This window comes from Colossoma macropomum, unplaced genomic scaffold (assembly GCF_904425465.1).
Source record: "Colossoma macropomum unplaced genomic scaffold, Colossoma_macropomum, whole genome shotgun sequence".
NCBI classification, from domain to species: Eukaryota; Metazoa; Chordata; class Actinopteri; order Characiformes; family Serrasalmidae; genus Colossoma; species Colossoma macropomum.
In genome coordinates this window covers 42,708,158-42,726,520 of record NW_023494795.1, presented here as the reverse complement: position 1 = coordinate 42,726,520, position 18,363 = coordinate 42,708,158, and the positions used below count along the sequence as shown (strand labels likewise).

The following is an 18,363-nucleotide window of genomic DNA, read 5'->3' as shown; positions in this document are numbered from 1 at the left end:
AGCATCCTGTTCGAAGGAAGGGGACAGGAAACGAAGCGAAGAGAGGCGCAGAGAGCCCGAACCACAGCTTCACACAAAAGCAGCGCGACACTCATGCAGTATATACTCTGCACCGCAGCAATGGCAAAGCCACAGCTGCTCTCTGTGCTCACCGGATCTATTGTTTAAAGCAACAGTTCTGAAGAAAAAGCCAAATTTACACGAATCCCCTACTTATCCCTAATATAGACTTTGCGTGTGGTTTCTGACACTATATGAAACTGTTCTCTATAAAAATGGACTGACGTACGGACACATTTCAGGCATCAAAATTGCTGCTACTGTTTTTAGCTATGCTAACATATTTTAGTCCATGTTCACAGATAACAGTGACTCAGTTACCACATGATCAACTCTATTAGAGATTACTGAACAACTCCGAATGGTGGTTATTTAGGCCTTCATGCTAATTGATGGTCTCTTCCCTGTTAGCTACGTTAGCTTCATAGCTTTAGTGCTAAAAATAAAGAAGCTCAATTCAGACATCAACATGTCTTGGCTGGGTAAGGAGAAAATTGTTTTTTAGCCTTTAACAGAGTAAAAGTGCTGATCTAGGACCAGTTTTGCATTAATGAACATCATCTTTACCAATATAAATATGAGCTGACTCTGGATCAGCTCTGATAAATATGGGCCACTGGGCTTCAACCAAGTCAACCAGGTCATTCAGTATCTGCTGTGAAGAACAGTTGTCGACACAGTAACTCATCATGATTAGAACGAATGGTTTATGAAAGTAAGGCTCTTGTAAACAAATAAATAACAAGACTATTTTTTTTTTTTATCAGGCAGCAAACCAAGGCCTTCAACACCTTCAACCATAAGGGTCCTTATGAGGGTCCACACTTCAGTTCCTCACTGTCATAAATACAGAACTTACACATCAGTTTCTTACTAGATATTGAATAATTAATTGTAGCTACTTAATACTTTATAGGACATACTAAATAATTTATAGCAGTTAATCAGTAATCCAATGCAATTGCTGCCTAATCCACAGTGGTTACTGAACAATGCATAGCAGATTATGCATAATTCATAGTAGTTACTGAATAATTAAAAGCAGATACTTAGTAATCCATAGTAGTTACTAAATAATTTATAGTAGTTACTGAATAATTCATAGAAGTCACTGAATAAGTCATAGCAGATACTGAATAATTAATTGTAGATACTGCATACTTTATAGTAGTTAATCAATAATTCATTGTAGTTGCCTAATCCACAGTGGTTACTTAGTAATGCATAGTAGATTATGCATAATCCATAGCATTTACTGAATAATTCAAAGTAGATACTTAATAATCCATAGTAGTTACTTAATTCATAGTAGATACTGAACAATTCAAAGTACACACTGAATAATTCATAGTAGATACTAAATAATTAATAGGAAACACTGAATAATTCGCAGTATATACTAAATCATTCATCTTAGATACTCAAAAAAATTATAGTAGTTACTGGATAATTCATAGTTACTGAATAATTCATAGTAGTTACTGAATCATTTACAGCAGATACTGAATAATTCTTAGTAGATATTGAATGATTTATAGGAGTTACCGAATAATTCATAGTAGATACTGAAAAACTCATAGTAGATTCTGAATAATTCATAGTAGATTCTGAATAATTCATAGTAGATTCTGAATAATTGATAGTAGATTCTTAGTAATTTATAGTAGATTCTAAATAATTCATAGTAGATTCTGAATAATTGATAGTAGATTCTTAGTAATTTATAGTAGATACTGAATAATTCATAGTAGATTCTGAATAACTGATAGTAGATTCTTAGTAATTTATAGTAGATACTGAATAATTCATAGTAGATTCTGAATAATTTATAGTAGATTCTGAATAATTCATAGTAGATACTGAAAAACTCATAGTAGATTCTTAGTAATTTATAGTAGATTCTAAATAATTCATAGTAGATTCTGAATAATTGATAGTAGATTCTTAGTAATTTATAGTAGATACTGAATAATTCATAGTAGATTCTGAATAATTGATAGTAGATTCTGAATAATTTATAGTAGATTCTGAATAATTCATAGTAGATACTGAAAAACTCATAGTAGATTCTGAAAACCTCATAGTAGATTCTGAATAATTCATAGTAGATTCTAAATAATTCATAGTAGATTCTGAATAATTGATAGTAGATTCTTAGTAATTTATAGTAGATACTGAATAATTCATAGTAGATACTGAATAATTCATAGTAGATTCTGAATAATTCATTGTAGATTCTTAGTAATTTATAGTAGATACTGAATAATTCAGGGGAAAAAGTCTTGCTGAATCACACAAACAACAAGAAACCATGATAAACTGTTTACACCATCTCAGCCACAGCTTCAGTGAATCATGCGCTACTGACAAACAGCGACAGTGAGATCACTGAGCAACACCTTGTTAACTGCATGTTTACTGCAGCCTCCGTTAGTAAACTCAGCTAATCCTGTGGTGGCATTTGAGCTACTGCAGCATTTCCTCACTGCGGCTTTAACCAGATTCTATCAAAGCGAGAGCTGAAAATAAGACACTGCGGCCTACGGCTCCAACGTTATCTCTTTTTTATTAAAAGTGTTTTACTAGTTTCATTACAGCCATAAAGCCAACAACTACAGACGAAAAGGACGATGCATGATTAAATTCACGTGATTAATAATGTGTCCTCCCTCTCTGCCCCTCAGGTCCATCACGGAGGCGTCTGGCTGCGTCTTCTTCTGAACGCACTGCAGTCTAATACTGTGTACATTGAATTAACACTCCTTTACTCGCCCACGATTCGCTGTTTACTCCCCAAAAGTCCACAACAAGAGCAAAAAAACGGCAGAAAAAATAAAACTCTTCTGCTTTCCGGGGCCGTCGCTGAAAGTGTTTCAGTAAAGGTACAATTCACAATCATTTACACACAAAAAACCAAAACAAACCACCTTAACATCACAGCTAAAAATTAAAAAAAAAAAAATACAAAACTAAAATGTACTACTATTGAAATAAAAGCAAAAATCTACAATAAAATGTTTACAGATAAAATTCAGGGTAAACAACTGGGAATGGCAATGATTGTTTTGAGCCTTCGAAAAGGAATGCAAGTAAACAATAAATACAAACAATGTGCTTTATCTATATAGACATATTTACATGAGTCTTTGGCTTATGATTATAGCTCTGCTACAAAACAAAAACAAAAACAACAAAACAATGGCAAAAAAACCCCAAAAATCAACAATGTAATAAGCCAGCCATTAGTGCACAATACAAACATTACCAAGCCAATGTCACACGCTGCACTTTGAATCATGGATAAGATTTTTTTTGTTTTGTTTTGTTCTTTAATTTTTCACACAACGATGGATATTCTATATACGCATACTGATATAATCATATACATGTTCATTGACATTAACAGTGACATAGAGAGAGAAATAAAGAACACCTTTATCATGCAACAGCTTGGCCTCAGTGGTAACAATGGCTGCATGAAAAAAAAAAACAACAATCGATAAACTGAATCTCGAGATGCTCAGAACAAAAATAAAAATGTAAAATCAAAAATAAAGGACGTTACAGCGAATGCGGCATGACGGTCGGCACTTGGCTCCTGTGGCACTGTACACGGGAAAAATGACAAGCGCGCCACTTGGATCGCTCCCGCTATGCTTTACAATAACAACGACGCCTTGACTGAAGTGGGGACGGTCCGTCGAAGTCCGGACGGCCGGAAAAGCGAGAAAACGAAGAAACGCCTTCCTCACTTCTCCATTACGAGGTCTCTATGTACTCCAGCGCCAGGTCGTAGCAGAACCGGTACTGCTCCTTCAAACACAAACAAACAAACAAACAAACAAACAAATAAGAGGAGATGAGCACCATTTCTAAAATCCTAAAATAGCAATTATAGAGTTGGGCAGAAATACAGTAAAGTAGTTTATGGAGTTTATTAACTCATACAACACAGCAAGAACAACACAGAAATTTCATCTAATAAAAAAAATCTTTAATTAGGACAATCTAAAAAGTACATGGAAGATCAAAATGTCTGTTTTTTTGTTTTCTCTTATTAAAGAGGTCACTTCTGTTCACTGAGTCTTCAGTTACTGCATAATTTAAAGCATATACTGAATAATTCCTAGTACATGCTGAATAATTCATAATAGAAACTAAATAATTCATAGTAGATACTGAATAATTCATAGTAGATACTGAATAATTCATAGTAGATGCTGAATAATTCATAGTAGATACTGAATAATTCATAGTAGATACTAAATAACTCATAGTAGATACTGAATAATTAGTAGTAGTTACTGAATAATTCATAGTGGATACTAAATAATTCATTTTAACTGCTAAGTAATTCATAATAATTTTGCAGTCAATTTTTGGGATTATCATTCAAACTTCCATTTTTTTTTCATCACATATGCATCTACAAATCGTTGTTTGGATGGTTAATGAAGGAATCAATTAAATGTATTGCCTAAAACAAGAATATGCTACCAAGCTATATTTTTGAATCCGCCCACCTGTAAAACTACACACAAAGAAATGACACTGATTTTACAATATAATCGTATGATATTGTATATAGATGTATTGATTCTGTATATTTATGTTGATTCTGTTCAGCTTTAACCCTCACAGATCTGTGGCGCTCATGTCTTCTAACATTTTAATCATTTCTGACCTTCGTTTAACCCCTTAAAAGTCATGCTTATTAACAACTTCAAGTCAAACTGGCTGAGCTATTCTTAGGTTACAGAGGTGTGTAATAAAACTTATCGCCCATCACAGGTGAAGAGGTTAAACAAGTGGAGAAAATGTGTGGAAAAGGCAGATTCGAAACTTTGGTATGGAATTTAAGTAGAAGAAATTTTCTGATAATCTGAATTTGATGAAAAGTTTCACTTTCAACATCAACAATGGAAAGAAGTGCCGCCTCAAACCTGTTGGCACAAATGTAATTCATTATGTCTCCATGTAGTTGTTTACACAGTTACACAATTACACTTAAATACAATTCAAATTCATTTGAAAATGACAATAATGGCTCTCGAGAGCGCAGAGGATATGAGTACCGCAGCAGATGTGTTCAAAGCTCTTCACGTTGCATCTGAATTCCAAGAATGTTGCACTTTCTTTTGCTTTTCTTGCATAAAAGTGTTCTATTCTTGGCCTCGGACAATAAAAACCCCTCTAAAAGCCTCAGTTTACACCTCCTGGCTTTGCGCAGCGGCACTAAGAGCAGATTAAGAAAGAGCGTGAATATGAATCGTGTGAAGGATGTGGCAAAACATGCTAAATTCACCACAACAGTTGACTGTAAAAGTGAGAAAGAGCAGCGTTTGATGAAGTTTTAGTTCAGTTGGAGGCCTCACGCCGGAGCTCTTCTTTCAGAGTGACGTTATTTACGCTGCGAGACGATCATACGTTACACGCAGACGGTTACAGCCACACAGAGAGCTCGCGTTTCCACTGAATGAAAAGGCTGAGAGAGAGAAATGTCTGCTTTATCTGCTGGGAGGAGCCGGCGCTGCTGTTTTCTCTCTTTTTTGGTGTTTAAGCTTTTAAAATGACAAGACCTGCCAATGGACCACCTAGCACCTACAAAAGCAGTGTACTCTAGACTGCAGCGCACTTTTATCATATTAAAGACATCTGATCTAAAGGCTCATGCTTAAATGTTTAAAACTACACAAATATAAACAAGAATTTAGTTCTAAAACCCAAAAATTTAAATAAAAATTAATTCTTCAAAGGCTGTTTTTCTAAAATGAAGCTCTAAACAGCTTTACTGCTCTCAGATAACGCTGAGTGGTGGTCTAGTCTAGATTTAGGGGGGTGTAATGTGACTAGCTAATCGACTGGTTGCAAAAGTTTGTGCACCCCTGGTTAAATTTCATGATGTTGTTGGTTTTCTGAGTGTGACTAAGTGAACACATCCTTTACAGAGACACACTACTGCACATTTAATACACACTTACTGTTTATTTACTGGGTTTAACTTACTGGGTCTGTGCAAAAGTTACAGCACATTTTATATTTTATGCTTTATTTTTTTCCACTTCTTTTCACTCACAAACAAAAGCAGATCATTTGACCAGGGTGCAAGCACTTTTGCATACAACTCTATGTGCCTGCTGAGTTAGGGGTGGGCAATATGAGTGGTCTATGATATCGTCAGTTCTTAAAGAACATCGACTACATGAATCATAATTATAAGAGAGCATAATTACTGTTTAAGCAGATTCAGTTCAGTGAAATGTTAAAAATAAAAATCATCACAATCAGTTTCATTAAACTTTTATCAGACTATTTCACCTCACAACATCCTGCATGTATATGTTTATTTAAGGCCGAAATCTTTTTAAAACTATCATAAAACAGTGTCTCAGTCATCAGGCAGTGAATTCATAACCATTTCATGTAGTAACTTTCTGTGAGGGAGCTTTTAGAGGTGGACGTCTGGTTCCTATCACCACCACTGTGAACAGTTCTGAATTATCCATTAAATTGTGCAGAATTTTCTTTTTTTTAAATTGCTGGAATTCCCCTTTAAGCTTCCCCACATGTGACCATGTTCTCTTGTAACTGAGTAAAGAGGCCCGTCCTTCTTACCGGACTGTCCACCATGTTGGGTTTGCTGTTCCTCAGGCTTTTCACTGCATGAAACACGTCCACCACGTTCTGCCTCTTAATCATTTCACAGACGATACTGATGGCTGAAAACATCCCACTGCGGCCTCCTCCGTTCCTACAGAGAGAGAGAGAGAGAGAGAGGGAGTCATATAAAAGAAGATAAATATATCTTCATATATACCAAACTGATAATTACAGTATGTAATGTATCATTTAATAAATGCTTGTTTTAATAATTCTCAAAACACCCAATAAAACATCTGAAAATATCATTTGATGAATATACTGCAATATTCCAACTCACATTATTGTTGTATGTAAAACAAAACAACAAAACAATAATATGAAAGTCACAAACTTCAGAATTGTTATCTATAGTGAGTATTATATATATATATATATTAGTGCACCATGTTATTTGTCTACTATTCTCTTTTACTCTGTGGCTGCTATTACTTTTACTGCATATGTTCATCTATGAACACTTAAGCTTCCCTATGATTTGATAGTATTTCACTCTATACAGTCACAGTGAAGCTGCTTTGAACTGAATCGACAGAAAACAGAATGTTTCACAGAGTTAGAGAGAGATTTAAAGTCAACACTGTTTACTAAGCTAAGCAGTTTTGGTGAAGAGCTCATTCTTCACATGCAGGTGTGAATCCCCCCCTGAATCCCCCTCAAACCCCTCTCTTTTATCAGGGGGTCTCATCTGTACACAACCGATATCATCCTGTGTTTCCTGTTCCTCAAGAACCCTCCGCACTGCGCTCTCCTCCTCCAGCACACCACAGCCGCTTCATCAGCTCTTTAACTCTGAGAAGTATCTCTCATCACTGCTGATGATGAAACTTTTTTTACAAATTAATTCTGACTCGCAGTTCACTGAAATGAGTGGGATACTGTGTGGAAAGTGCAGATTGTTAACCACATTAGTGTTTATGAGTAGAAGAGAAGAGATTATTATGATTGGAACTTGATGGAAAGTTACTGTTGTGTGTGTCTCGTTTTTACAGAGAGAAAAAAACATTTTTATTTTTGTGTCTTTAATCATTTTCTGGTTTTGAAAACAAATGGAAAAAAAGTCAGAAACTGTCCATACAGAATGCAGATTAAACATAAAAGTGATTCATTATGTAGCTACATAATTACGTAATTACATTTAAATAGTTATGTAGTGGAAATCGAATGCATATCACAAAATGACAGTGATAGCTCTTCTGAAGGCCATCAAGCGCCAAGCACAATTTATTTGTGCGATTTATTCAGATGTCAACACATTTTGGACGACATTGTCTTGCTGAGAACTTTCACAGGCGACACAAACTCACTCCACCCATCACTGTTGTCTCTAAATGTCATGACAGATGCCATAAAGTTTGTGTCTTAGTATTTACTGCACTATTTATATTTGCAGTCTATTACTGTACTCCTCATATTCATGTTCGCACAGACAGTTACTGTACATGTTTTTACTCCACACACTACATATCACTGAACAAACCTCAAATCTTTTGTCATTTTTCAGTTTTTACATAATTTGAAAATGCATGTTTCCCTTTACATTGTGTAACCACGGCATCAGTTACCATGGTTACTGCACTTTATATGTAAATTATACTGTATTTTGCACTTGTGGTTAGAGGCTAACCGCATTTCATTGGCTTTATTCCTGAATTTCGCACAATGACAATAAAGTTGAATCTAATGCAATCTAATGTAATCTAATGTAATCTAATGTAATCTAATCTAATCTTTGCCATGATGTTTGATGTAAAGTCTATATGTCACATGCTAATTTTCGCTTAGTGTAGTTTAGTTAGCCGTCATAACATCAAACATTATGACATCTGTTGTGATGATTAATAGTACTGGTAACCTGGCGCTGTTATAAAAGCATGCTGTTATTTTAATTAAAGACTCGCTGGTCACTGAAACGAGTGGAGAAACTGTGGAAAGTGCAGATTGTGAATCACATTAGTGTTTGTAAGTAGAGGAGAAGATATTTTATTATGATTTGAACTTGATGGAAAGTTATTGTTAAACTACTGGACAAAATGGGTCATGACTGCTTATAACAGCGTACGACACCTGTCGTGATGTGGTAATGTCAATGCTACGTAGCAACTTGATTCATACTTATTTTTTATTCATTTTATTTCTTTGAGTATTTCTGGGTTTTTTTTCATTTTTTACAGATGTGTTATCGGTCCTGGTTTAAGCGTTAATAAGCCCTTTATGAGCTATTCTTTTTTTATACTCACAGGCAGTGTACGATCGTACGCCCCTCCCCCTCCTCACACTCCTCCTGCCATTTGTCCACTTGCAGGATCAGCTTCAGGAATGACCGCTTGGAGGCGGGGACTTCTCTGTGCCCTGCCCACCCCAGGTACTGGAACTGGCGCACCATCAGGTATCCCTCCTGAGGCTGAACACACACACACACACGTATGGTGTTAAATACATATTATACGGGCTTATCAGTACACGTTAATCCTAATCTAATAATAATAACAATAATTTACATTTATGCAAATCTATACATAGTTAACATGCAAATTCGAACAAAGTTAGATGAGACACTTCTTTTCAATCAAGAATGGCTCTTTTTTTTCTCATGCTTTCATTGTGTTTGTACATTTTAATTATACGTGGATTAGATTTCTTGGTGTAGGATCACAAATAAACACATTGGTCAAAAAGAAAACAATAAAATCAACCATAAATTCATCAGAAAACAATGCGAGTTTGTCACTGAATGAAAGGCTTTAAATGATAACTAAAAGATTAAGTAATCAAATAACGCTAAACTTAGTAAAATCAATCCTCCAGTCAAATCAGTCATCCAACCAGCTAACTGATAAAGACCAATCAACCAATTAAGAATGAATTACAGACAGGCTTCTTTCTTCTCTAGAAAGATTGTAAATTATCCGAATATGGGAAACTAAACAACCAAGATAAGCACTGAATCAGCCAACCAACTGACCAATTCATCAACGAATCAATGGATAAATGAATGGAGACTCACTCTGGTCAGGTTGCATATTCTGAATAGGCGGCTGATGACATCACAGTCCATAGAGCAAGACACGCGCTCCACCTGGACCGGCCCGTACCTCAGCATGCCCTCCTCCGGCCAGTACTGAGGACAGCCCTGAGTAAACAATAAACAATAAACAACCAATTAACACAGCAAAGTAAACAAATCTGCTTCTCTAATGGTGAATAATTGAGAGTGAATTTGTGCCGCAAATGCAACATTGACCCCAAAACAACTTCATTACTTTTTTAACTCCTCCCTTTCTCTTTCTTCTCTCTCTCTCTCTCTCGCTATCTCCTCCATCAGCATGAATGAAACGTCTCAGTTTTCCTGTAGTGAGAGCACCTTCATTGTCTGCAACTCTCGCTCTGAGAGGAGATGAATGTAGGTATTGTGATATAAACTGAGTCTGTTCTACAGTTTCTCATTAGGCTGAATGAATAACTGACTCTAAATGTAGGTATTGTGATATAAACTGAGTCTGTTCTACAGTTTCTCATTAGGCTGAATGAATAACTGACTCTAAATGTAGGTATTGTGATATAAACTGAGTCTGTTCTACAGTTTCTCATTAGGCTGAATGAATAACCGTTTCTAAATGTAGGTATTGTGATATAAACTGAGTCTGTTCCTGAGCCTGGGTAGATGAGATGAACTGATCCGTGGTCTCACCTGAGCCAGGTCTATTTCGTTGAGCATGACGATGGAGGTGCAGCCGTAATCGTACACCAGCCTCCAGAAGTCCTTCACCGTGTTGGGCAGGGGGTGCTGTGTCACGATGAATGCCGCAGGCTGCCTGTAGCTCTGATACACAACAACAAAACAACCTTTAATTTTACCACAAAAACACCCTCAGAGACAACATCTACACACAGTTCAACACGAGGATGAGCCAGTTCTTAAGAGGATGCTGTGTGGATGTACAATGACCATGCAAAGGACTATGGAGGCCAGTTTAATGTGACAAAAATAATGCATGTGAGTTTATGTGTATATAGTGCTGTGCAAAAGTCTTAGGACACCTGAAAGGCAGATTTAAAACTGTTTAGCAGGGCAGTAGGAGCGATTCAAACAAACGTCAAATAAATAAAACAATAATCGCAATGAATCGTCATGTTTGGAGTAGTTAATAGCGAATAATCACAATTTGCTCAAATTTGTAAGATAATTAATAAGAATTGATTTATCACTTTCAATAATTCAATAACGCTGTTTTGAACACAGAACCTGAACATGAACGTGATTTCCATCAAAAAGTGACCACAATTTTCAATTTTCATCATCGCCATCCACTGAGAGCACCAGTGTCTGCATGTTCCAACCACAGAGTGAGTGTGTATATATATATATATATATGTATATATATATATATACATATATATATATATATATATATATATATATATACACACACACACATATATATATATACACATATACATATATATACACACACACACACACACATATATATATATATATTTGTGTGGGTGTGTATATATATATATCCTATCTCTCAAATACACAATGAGTGCATTTATCATATATATCATATTCACAGTCAATAATTTTATATTTCATACATATATATATATATATATATATATATATATATATATATATATATATATATATATATCTCATATATACCCTGTTTGACTGTATATATGGTATGTATGAAATATAAACTATCATACACAGTCAATCAGTGTTTATATCGTATATATCATGTATATCATATATACAGTCAGTGGTTCAGCTCCTCCATGACTGTATCTCTCTTCTTGTTTATTCAGCTCATGGCTTTTTGTTACAGTGGATCATCTCGAGGGGAGCTGGAGCTCCACCAAGCTGCTGCTTTTGTTAGTTTGCTGCTTGTTGATTTATCCGTAGTTCTCCTGTGAGCGTCTGTGCAGTGTCGTCTGCTGAAAGTTTGGCTTTAAAAGACGTTTGAAGCTGTTTTTAAACAAGAGCTACAATCACGGATTCTATCAGAGCGACATACAGCGCTGCAGCTGGGCTACTACAGATGGACTGATGGGTCAAACTAGGACAGACTGACTTTGACTCGACTAGAACAAAGCAAAAAAGTACGTTTTTAAAAAAGTTACTTAGATTTTGAACTAACTGCCAAAATAAAGAGCTTTAAATATAATTGTTGCGGGTGGGACTTTTACACAACACTGTGTGTATGGTGTGTGTTTTATTTGTGTATGATGTGGTTCTTGCATGCTGTGGGAAAACCTGAGATATAAATGGAAAGTGGCGATATACCACTGAAGCCATGAAACAAATCCAGTCTAAGAGGCAGTACTGGTTGAGAGATAAAATCAGAATTACCTGGTACACTCCTGACGTCTTGGTAAGAAAATAGTCCGAGAGGTTTGTGAAGCATAGCGGGGAAGCGATTTTAAAATTACCCTCTAAAGTCAGAAAAAACGCTCTGGATACCTGCCACAACTCTGACTCTGACTGAAGGTTATGTTAAACCGCCATCCCCCAGGGGTCAAAGGTCATTTGCTGTAAGTCATATACTGATAGCAAACACTTTAAAATCAAACAAAAGTGAAATTTCATAGAAAACTGTAGCTACAGCTCTAGTACTGAAGTTTGGACACACCCATACAGAATCCAATACCAGGCTTCTTGAGCTGCATGTGGCTCTTCTACTGCCCTGTTGTGGCTCCACAGCTGAATCAGATTAGTAGGTAATAATAAAATAATCCTCCTTTACAGTAAAATAAAGCTCTGCTGATCGTTCAACACAGTTTAACAATAAATGGTCTTAAACTCTGGAGTTAATGTAGAACTGCTAATTCACCCTTTAACCCTGACGATCAGCGCAGACTGCTGGCCACCATAGCAACACAGACAACAGTCTCGCCTAGCTAGTAGCTAACGAAACGGCAAAGAGAGAGATTTAAGACGAACATCGATAATTTGGAGACAAATGGACTTATTTGCGTTTATAATCACTCCAGCTGGTTTCCTGATACGTTTAATCTGCAGTGAGAAACTGACAAACACTGAAAAGTCACAAGGCTGCAGTCAGTTTCTCATTCGCCAGCTTCTTGTTGGAATTCTTCCGTTCCACCTTAAATGGCGCCTGAGGCTGCAGAATGTAACTGCTGTACCATTTAAGGTGGAACGGATGAATTTGAACAAGAAGCTGGAGAATGAGAAGCGACTTCAGCCTCGTAAAAATCAAACATTAAGAGAAATTTTACAAGAAACTGTTCTACTTTTGGAAAAGTTTCCTGCCAGAGATGTGAGAAAAGCAGCTATAGGTGAGCTAAAGCTTAAAGCAGAGCAAAGTAAGTCTGTGTTTTTGTTTATATTATATTTTTTAGCCTATATTAGTTCATCAGCACATACTGAGACATATTTACAGCCCAGATGGTGAAATGGACATAAAATGTTGTGGCTCCTAAGGTGGTTGTTTTTGCTGACTGGACAACATGGCTCTACTTAATATTTGGGTTGCCACCCCTGACCTATACAAACACCCATTTTCATTTTTCAACATTCTTAAAAAGGCTTATGTTTACAAGTTTTGAAGTTGTTTCTGATTCGAATCTAAATATGGAAGTTGACGCCAATGTATGAACTGATGTCCAAAACAAAACAAAAAAATGAAACAATATTTAGTGAAACAAGTAGTTGGATCATCATATCATCCTAATTATCGTTATCATCCTAATTGCTAATACATTTCTTATTAAATGTTAATTAAGCCCTTTTAAAGCTGGATTAGTTTAATCTGGGCAGGTGCTGTAACCTGAATGATTACTGACAAGATCCGTAATTTTTAATCCAGTAGGAATCTGCCACATTCATACTTTTTACATACTTTTTAGCATGAATTACCTTTTACATTTCACTGAACTCTCTATATAGTGGTCTATAATAGTGGTCCTGTTCCAGTCGACATCACAGTAATATGATAACAAAACCCGGTTAATGGAAAACGTCTCCATTTTTTTCTTTTTTTCTGTCCTGAAAATGGGACTAACACTAAACTGCAGCTCGATCTGACCCAATTCCTCAGTCCTCAGGTTCATCATTCATTATTATCTTCATTATTATACTTAAACGTGAAAAAGAAAAAGAAACCGTGCTCTACATGTAGGTGTGTCCACACTTTTGACTGCTGGTATAGCTGTAGCTTTTAGCATTTAGGGTAACAAAATCAAGCTCAAGCTCTTGGTTTTGTCTCAGAAACCACATGAGCAAGTCTATCTGAGATCTGGACATGTTTTTTATTCTAGTTAAGTTATAATTTATTGATCGTTTTGCAGTGGAAATTGGAAATCAGCTGCAGTAGAATCTCAGAGGTTCATCAAAACAGCTTCTAAAATAAACAATACATTATCTTCTACTGCAGGAACGTTTATTTTCCCTCAGCAGCCTCAGTCTTACAGCTGTGACCCATGATCCACTAGGAGATGGACGATGAATCCTTTGTCTACGCTGATTCAAACTACAGTCAAACAGGGTTAGTTTCCTGGACAGGGATTAAGCCCAGTCCTGGATTACACATACACATGCACTTTGAACGGAGATTCCAGGACTGGGCTTAATCCCTGCTGGGAAACTGACCAATAAATCCCAAATTTAAGCATTAAGGTGAAATCTGTTCTAGCATTAACCACCAATTCTTAATCCTTTCTGCCACTTTAACATAGAACACAAAGCTGAACTCTTCATAACATGTAGATGCTCATCAAATCAATTTAATAAACAAGACAGATGCAAATCACAGCACTTACCTCACCGTTCTATAAGCAAACACTTCGTACTTTGAATGTTTTTTGCGATTTTTGTCAAATGAGTGAGACCAAATTTAACACACAGGCCTTGGAAAGACTTCACTGCCTAACACAGCAGATTCGTCTGCATTATTTATTGACCTGATGAAGCAAATGAAGCTGTTGCTTTGCTCCTCCTGTTATTTCTGATTCAGATTACATTATGGATGGAGAAATGCATAGAGGTACCTACATTTAAGGTAACCCAGTGATTACCCAGAAGCCTAAAGTAATGACCTGGATTTGCCTCTAGCTTTCTGGGTCTAACAAAGAGAGGACAGAGAGCGAGAGAGAGAGAGAGAGAGAGAGAGAGAGAGAGAGGGATGTTCAGAGTTAAAGAGAGAGAGAGAGAGAGAGAGAGTATTAAATGTACTTACATCCATGAGTGCAGCATTGATGTAGTTGCTGCTCTCCCCGTCAATGGTGATGAGGAAGGGCAGGCAGCGGTCCGGGGGCAGGTTGTCCATAAAGCGGTTCTTGTCGTGGTTTCGGGGCAGCAGGGCTATACTGCAGTCCTCCGGCTGGGGCTGAGGGGTCACTGAGTTCAACGTCTAAACGCCAAAACAAACATGAGGTTCTGTTTTACGTTTTATTAAAGAAGGGTTCTTTACTAAAGGCAATGTTTGATATACAACCGTGACAACTCATTTAAAGGCACAAATGGCTCTTTGCATGATTACCTACCTCTTCTCTATGAGTGAAAGTACAAGGTGTTTCTAATAAAGTGGCCAGTGAGTGGAAGCACAAGGTGGGTGTTTCTAATAAAGTGGCCAGTGGGTGGAAGGACAAGGTGGGTGTTTCTAATAAAGTGGCCAGTGGGTGGAAGGACAAGGTGGGTGTTTCTAATAAAGTGGCCAGTGAGTGGAAGCAGGTGGGTGTTTCTAATAAAGTGGCCAGTGGGTGGAAGCACAAGGTGGGTGTTTCTAATAAAGTGGCCAGTGGGTGGAAGGACAAGGTGGGTTTTTCTAATAAAGTGGCCAGTGAGTGGAAGCAGGTGGGTGTTTCTAATAAAGTGGCCAGTGGGTGGAAGTACAAGGTGGGTGTTTCTAATAAAGTGGCCAGTGGGTGGAAGCACAAGGTGGGTGTTTCTAATAAAGTGGCCAGTGGGTGGAAGGACAAGGTGGGTGTTTCTAATAAAGTGGCCAGTGAGTGGAAGCACAAGGTGGGTGTTTCTAATAAAGTGGCCATCGACATTTGCCTACCTGGAACTCATCTTTGAGGTGTGAGGAGTTGCTCTGAGAGTCGATGCGGATCATGTCGTAATACGCAGCTTTGAACTCGCACGCTGGAATGGCTGTATCTCCGCACAGACACGCCTCCAGAATGGCGTCATGGATGAATATGTACTGCTCCTGGAATCCAGAGAGAGCGATCTCAGATATGCAAACAGAGCGGGTGTGTTCAGATGCCTGTGGGTAAACAGTGTGAATATATAAACACACCTCAGTCTGGACCATGTTGATGCGTCTGGAGCGCAGGGCTTTAACGCAGTTATAGATGTCCACCACTCCCTCCCTCTCTGCCATGTCCAGCATGATGTCAATCACGATGTAACAGCCCGTCCTGCCCGCTCCAGCACTGAGAAACAGGCGCTCATTATTAGCATCAGCATGACATCATTACTTACTGTTATCATTACAGCAGAAAGAAAACACAGTGGTGCTTATTTAACCCCTTAAACTGCAGCCTTATTACTATTCTTATAGACGTCTCATTCACTTTTACTATGAAAGTAATATGCATGTTGCAGGAGTGCAGTTCGTCTTAGCTACGATAATCTGATCAGCGTTGGATATTCTAATTCTACCCTGGGCTGTTTTCTAATTCGGGGGGTCCCATGTTGGCTGGCTAGGCTATTAACACACCCACCATAGCGCGATGATGCTTCAAAGACAACAAACTGTTAGTTTTATCAGTTGCTCTTCTGTAGAGTCTCTGTTCTAGTGCGGTTCTGCGCTCTTCCTCACAGTAACTGAGATCTTCCTCGTCTCCTCGTCTGTAGAGTCTCTGTTCTAGTGCGGTTCTGCGCTCTTCCTCACATTAACTGAGATCTTCCTCGTCTCCTCTTCTGTAAAGTCTCTGTTCTAGTGCGGTTCTGCGCTCTTCCTCACATTAACTGAGATCTTCCTCGTCTCCTCGTCTGTAGAGTCTCTGTTCTAGTGCGGTTCTGCGCTCTTCCTCACATTAACTGAGATCTTCCTCGTCTCCTCTTCTGTAGAGTCTCTGTTCTAGTGCGGTTCTGCGCTCTTCCTCACATTAACTGAGATATTCCTCGTCTCCTCTTCTGTAGAGTCTCTGTTCTAGCGCGGTTCTGCGCTCTTCCTCACATTAACTGAGATCTTCCTCGTCTCCTCTTCTGTAGAGTCTCTGTTCTAGTGCGGTTCTGCGCTCTTCCTCACATTAACTGAGATATTCCTCGTCTCCTCTTCTGTAGAGTCTCTGTTCTAGTGCGGTTCTGCGCTCTTCCTCACATTAACTGAGATCTTCCTCGTCTCCTCTTCTGTAGAGTCTCTGTTCTAGTGCGGTTCTGCGCTCTTCCTCACAGTAACTGAGATCTTCCTCGCCTCCTCTTCTGTAAAGTCTCTGTTCTAGTGCGGTTCTGCGCTCTTCCTCTCATTAACTGAGATCTTCCTCGTCTCCTCTTCTGTCTTCAGTGTGAGAAATGAGGAACAGTCACTCTTCACTCCAAACTCTTGGGAAACTGGGCGAGTTTTCAGATTTACAGATCTGCTGCAGCTCATTGTAAAGTTTTTCCAGAGGGCAGAGTTGCAGTTTCTAGGCTATGAAGGACCAACTGGGTGAACCAGTCTGCTACAGCGCCACCCTGAGGCAGAGCAGTGCTGCGGCTCTAGTTAGTTAAGAACACCAGAGACAGAAGCTGATTGCGGGGGGAAGCAGAGAAACAATGAGCTTCACTGAATCTGGATTTGAGCATCTAATTTTACCAGCATAACGTCAAAATAAGTTTATTTTCAGGAACCTCACAGGATTTTGAGTTTTGAGACATTCAGAAGGTCCTAGAGGTTATTCAGGGGGTCCTGGACCCTCCAGAACACCCTTATACTTCACACCTTGCATGCAGCACAGCATTCTATACTACACTGTGTAAATTGTGTGAATTTGAGTTGACTAAATCAACTTTATTCAATGCTAAACTGTTCAGTGTCGTCTAAATCACAGTGCTTCAGTACTTTTAACCCACTGTACTTTATCTCTGCAATTCAGTCAGCGTTTCCATCCATCTGAGAGGGAGGAGGACCGTTTTTTTGTTTGCTTTATCTCTAAACTTGTATGTGTGTGCGCTAACATGTGCTAGCGTTCCAGCTGCAGAATGGCAGCCAAGCACACGCGCACACACACACACACACACACACACACACGCACACACACACACACAAAACCACATCCTGTGTGTTAAGAGGCTGCAGCAGCAGGACGATATTTCAGCTGCATTTGAACTTGCAGGCTGGTCTTTACAGCTCAGTGCCTCCACGCAAACTCTAAATCTCAGCTAACGGCCTGCACAGCTCTGGCCACAGCCGCCGAGACACATTACAGAGGGAACCCCTGTGTTTGTTAACGCAACAGTTTGGCCAAGCTTTTGCACTGAAGCTAACAAGTAATAGAAACTTACACTATATGAACAAAAATATTGGGACACCTACAGGAGCTTTTATGACTCCCATTCTAAATCCATAGGCATTAATATGGAGTTGGTCCCCCTTTGCAGCTCTAACAGCTTCCACTCTTCTGGGAAGCTTCTACAAGATGTTGGAGAGTTTCTGTGGGAATTTCTGTCCATTCATCCAGAAGAGC

At 38.2% G+C, this 18,363-nt stretch overlaps 1 protein-coding gene across 2 annotated transcripts in view; it reads right to left on the bottom strand.

Annotated features, from left to right (window-relative positions):
- Nucleotides 1-3,778: 3,778 nt before the first annotated feature.
- The window catches only part of ptprk (protein tyrosine phosphatase receptor type K), a 218,324-nt gene continuing 203,739 nt past the window's right edge, over nt 3,779-18,363 (bottom strand). For both annotated transcript variants that reach the window (XM_036582465.1, XM_036582466.1), the window contains 8 exons: nt 15,990-16,125; nt 15,750-15,899; nt 14,925-15,098; nt 10,412-10,543; nt 9,728-9,853; nt 8,961-9,124; nt 6,676-6,811; nt 3,779-3,873 (listed from right to left, as the gene is read on the bottom strand). In XM_036582465.1, the coding sequence (XP_036438358.1) occupies nt 3,820-3,873; nt 6,676-6,811; nt 8,961-9,124; nt 9,728-9,853; nt 10,412-10,543; nt 14,925-15,098; nt 15,750-15,899; nt 15,990-16,125 (1,072 nt within the window). In that variant the 3' untranslated portion in view covers nt 3,779-3,819. The remainder of the gene's footprint in view (nt 3,874-6,675; nt 6,812-8,960; nt 9,125-9,727; nt 9,854-10,411; nt 10,544-14,924; nt 15,099-15,749; nt 15,900-15,989; nt 16,126-18,363) is intronic.